Raw genomic sequence first — 4,761 nt, forward strand, 5'->3', positions numbered from 1 at the left:
TGAAAATGAGGTTTTTTTCCATTTTTTATTATATGTTTAATAAGGAGGTCCTGTTTAGTAAATCTACAGGCATTTTGCATATTATTGGCAACTGATGATCCTATACAGAATTGATAAACCTCTATAGTTCTACTTGTCACACTACTTTTTATTGCTTTGTACTGCTTTTGATGTTTTGATTTAATTGAAATTTGGAAGCCAATGTTAATTCATATTTTTTTCCAGGTATCTTGTTCAGATAATCACATTCATCTGCTAAAAATGCCTACAATGGATATCTCAAAATCCATATCGGGAATCAAGGTTTGTCATACCATATGGTTTAGACATCAATGCTTTGTTGGCTTAGTTTTACTGAAAACCTTTCCTGGATAAACTTTCGTATGTTGATATATTCTAGTATATCTTCAGCCTCCTTTTTCGTTTCCTCTCAAACATGAAGGATCCTGCACACAAGTTGCATTTGAGCAGACAACTGGATTAGTTGCTGTTTCCACTGAAGATTATTGTGTACAATTCTATAGCTTGTTTGACAACCATGAGGTTTCAGAGGTGATGGCTCTATTTTTGCATTCTGATATTATCATCTAGAGCTTGACATCTCTTTTTTCCTTTTAAGAAAAAGCAAGTTCTCATGATATTTATTTTATTGCTTAGGTCCAAGTGTGCAAAAGAAATTTTCAGCCTGCAGATGACGTTATGGTACGCCATTAACTAATCAAGATATATTTGCGGTGCTGTATCTGTTATGACTATTACCTTAACTTTTGTTCTGTTGTATCCGTAGCTCTTTGAGTCAATCGTCCATGCATTAGTAGGCTGTTAGTTTAGAAGCAATTCTAATTTGTAGTTTGACATTTGGAAAGAATGCATTATTTGTACCAACTGCCAAATTTCTGTAAACAGCTTGATTGGAGTTGCATTTTTATGGATTCTTTGGGTCATTTTTTGCTAAGACATTATTGCTTCCAGGAATTAGCTCTGTAAATATCACTGTTACTGTTGGGTTCCATTAACTAGAAACAAGTATATTTGATACAACTCAGTTATGGGGTACAAAAATATCCATTTTGATTCTGATTAGCCAGCCACATAGAAGGCAGGGATATAAGCTAGAAAGTACCACAATTGGTTCCTATTTGCTGGAAACTGGAAATGCACGTGTCATAACTCCCACAGGCTCTCTTTGTGGCAGTTGTGGGGTATTCAATTACATGTTTCTATTGCTGGAGTAATCAGTCATGGATTGTCTGGGACAAGATAGAGATTTAATTTAGTTTAAAGCTCAATAATTTCTGAGATTCATGCTAAACTACCATGCTAGGATTGGTGTGTAGTTTGTGTTTCAATAGAGCGAGATCACAAATTTGCACCTATTTAAATAATGTCTTGGGGATGCATTTTGAGAGAGTCAATCTTAAAATCTGCTTGGTTGCTGTCATAATTTGTTTTAAGCATGTAATTACTTTTGCATTACAACATAGATAGCTATCATAATTCTTGTAGATGATGAATTAGATCTTTGAATTTTTGGCTAACTCTTCGTGGATGTACTTGTACTTCGATGGTTGCAGCTATATGTGGCTCTTGTAGCCATTTCTCTTGATGGCTCCTTAATGGCTACCATTGATGTGACAATTCCTGAAGAAAAATTAGGGGGTTTGGTTTGTCTAAAATACTGGACTCGTGGTTCCCTAGTGGCAGAGTACTTATTATCCACTGTCATATATGAGCCTCACAGGTAAGAAGACTACAAACAGAGCTTCATCTATTGTTCTTTATTTTTTTGTTTATTTATTCTATAAATCTTTCATAACTTTGCGAATAGGGACCATCAATCTTTTAATTTTCTATGATGTCAATTGGAGAAGTATTTAATTTGGCACACCAATGTGGTCTTTCATATCAGTGAGACAAACATATTTCCTTTTCAATTTTCTAGATACTTTAGTTTTATGTAACAGAAGTTTCATTGGTTTTTAATTTCTATATAGTTTTGGTGCTTATGATTTGGTTATTATATCCGCACATTCACGCATTTCTTTTGCAATATGAAAAGCATCCTTGAATGATCAGATCATATCTTATTCCAGCATATTGAACCTTTTGATTGTTGGAAAAGAGTGATAAGTTTGATTGTTACCATTACTCATTTTAGAGAAATTCTTCAAGTTGACAATCTTGAATTAGTTAAATGTTGATCAATTTTATATTGAAACTTCATTTCTGGTCTATATGGTTATGGGCTGACGTTGCTTATCCTTGAGTGATCCATATGGTTGTGGGCTGGCTTAGCTCTTCTTTGAGTGATTGGTTGCCAAGTTGTTCTCTGCTGCTTAATAATTCTTGGTTCTTTGTTACTGCTGCCGTTATCATTACTACCATCCCATGTTTGTCCCAACTGTTTGGAATCAGTTACATGAATCTTATCCTTCGGAGCTCCAGGACAAATTATAAGATTTTCACTACTTGACTAATGTTTTCTTTGCACTTCTTTAACCCTTTACACCTTCCACTCTAACAGATAAAATAAACCACCTTTTTATATTTTCTTTACTTTCTGATGTAGTGATGCTCAAGTTTCATCTCTTGCATTTCGCCCTGGACACAACATGGCTGTCACATCATCTTATGGTGGTGATTTTAAGGTAGTGTCTATTAGGCTCTTTTCTTTCTGTTGCCCCATTGTATATAATGATTAAATGAGTAATCTATTTTTCAGGTTTGGGTTCATGGTTCTCATGCCGACAGAAATAATGAATCAATCCAGAGAACTGGTTGGAGATGCCAATCTGTTGGTTCATACAAGTATTAAATTTTGCTGCCAATGAAATGTTTTTTCCTTTATTATATTAATATCATTGCTCATTTGATGCCTTTTAGTTTTTATGATTTATTTTAACATAAAAAATTATTTGTATCGAATGAAATTGAAATAATTTGTGGAAGCAGACAGCTTTCAAATCAAGCAGAGATATTTAAAGTAATACTTGTATTTGATGCTACTCAGAGCTGAACCAGTTGATTGGGCGTATGGAACTTGCAATTTTGTATATACATTAATTATGAAAAAAAGATACTGTTTCTTAATTTAAAGGATGCCTTGTTTTTTAATTGAATTATTGGTGAAATCTTTAAACTATTTTTTGAAATTATTTGCTTGCATATATTTCTTTTCCCATCATATAGTGTTGTTGCACAGTGGAACTCCCATGAAATTAATTTCTTTGAATTGATGACAGGGGAAAATCATTAACAGCTGCTGCTTTTTCTGCCGATGGATCAGTCCTTGCTATTGCAGCTGAGACTATAATTACATTATGGGATCCAGATTCCAATATTCTTGTGGCTATGATTGGAGATACACTTTCGGTAATCATCATTTTGCCTATATTGTTATCTGGCAAATCGAAATAGCAGTGAATGTCCTTACATCTGTTTTTTTTTCCTTTTTCTTGTACAGCCAATTACAAAGCCTTCATTTGTTGGGGAATCAGAATATCTGGTGTCCTATACACACGGTTTAAAGCCACAACTTTCAGTTTGGAGTACTTCAAATTTGGCATTGTACTGGTCTCACGGGATTGTTACAGAAGGTGTGCATTTTTTGGCTCTTAAATGATCGTAGTATAAATCCAAGACTAAAAGAACCAGAAAATTAAAATGAAATAAAAAGAACCAGTCCATTTTTGGCACTTTAGATGTTCATGTCAACAGTTCCATACAACAACAATCTTGAGTCCTAAAGCTTCTATTTTGCAAGTGTCTCTAGCATACATGCACTAATATTAATAAATTGCAAATGTCCAAAATAGGCAGCAAGAACCAGTCCATTGTTGGACCAGTATAAACTTACCGTGGCTTTGCGAATGGTGTATGATTACAAACAAAGCTCACATTTTGTGAAATATTTATAGAATTTTTTATATTTCTTTAACTTTATACTATTTTCTCTTTGAGTAGTTAGAAGATTGTAATCTTTTGTCTTGTTGATGGTTCCCATTTTTTTACAGCCGTAAGCTGTTCCCATGATGAATCTCAATTCGCCGTCTTAGCTCTTCTCAGTTCAGCAGGTGATGCTGATGCAAAAGGAAATGGGGTAATATTTTTCTTCGATGTGGAAGATCCTGTTCCTGTGGCAACCTAAGAGGAATAAGTCATTTCCTCGATGGCACGGATGAATACCTAAAATCCATCCTCTACTCCACCATTCTTTGCCACTCCTCAAGCCGAAACAACTGCAAAGGTAGAGTCAACATCAAGTATTACATTGTGCCTGGCTACAAGAAGACCGGGGCCGCAAAATCCAATAAAGACAGGTCAAACATCAAGTAGCATTTTGTAACTTATTCCTCTTAGGTTATATGCTTGGTTAATATATATGCTTAGAACTTGTAAAGACAGGTCAAACATTAATATGCTTGGTTAATATATCCATCTACAACACTCCCGCTTTTTCCTCTAAATATGATTTTCATTTAGCACAGAACTAATGCCAATTTTTTTATTTTGATGCAGTGTTTAAAGAGCTTGAGTAGAAGTTGGCCCTAAAGAAAACTTGTCAGTTACGATATAAACACACTTACGGTATGAATTACATGTATATATAACATTGACATATTATTTAGTACGAGATTTACATGTATGAAAGTTTTCATACAAAATTTCTTGATTGCCTACAACCCCAGGTGTGCTGATGACAAGTTGAAGAAGATGGCTCTAAGAGTGATAGCTGAAAGCCTTTCAGAAGAAGAGATTGCT

At 34.4% G+C, this 4,761-nt stretch overlaps 1 protein-coding gene across 1 annotated transcript; it reads left to right on the forward strand.

The window, feature by feature from the left end:
- The first annotated feature begins 222 nt into the window (after positions 1-222).
- LOC122031388 (WD repeat-containing protein 75-like) lies at positions 223-4,147 on the forward strand. Its single transcript, XM_042590505.1, has 9 exons — positions 223-303; positions 412-552; positions 658-702; positions 1,575-1,741; positions 2,570-2,648; positions 2,723-2,808; positions 3,243-3,372; positions 3,464-3,596; positions 4,014-4,147. Exons 1-9 carry the CDS (start codon positions 262-264, stop codon positions 4,145-4,147), a joined length of 957 nt encoding a protein of 318 aa, XP_042446439.1. The 5' UTR covers positions 223-261.
- The last annotated feature ends 614 nt before the right edge of the window (positions 4,148-4,761 follow it).

This window comes from Zingiber officinale, chromosome 11A, assembly GCF_018446385.1.
Source record: "Zingiber officinale cultivar Zhangliang chromosome 11A, Zo_v1.1, whole genome shotgun sequence".
NCBI lineage: Eukaryota > Viridiplantae > Streptophyta > Magnoliopsida > Zingiberales > Zingiberaceae > Zingiber > Zingiber officinale.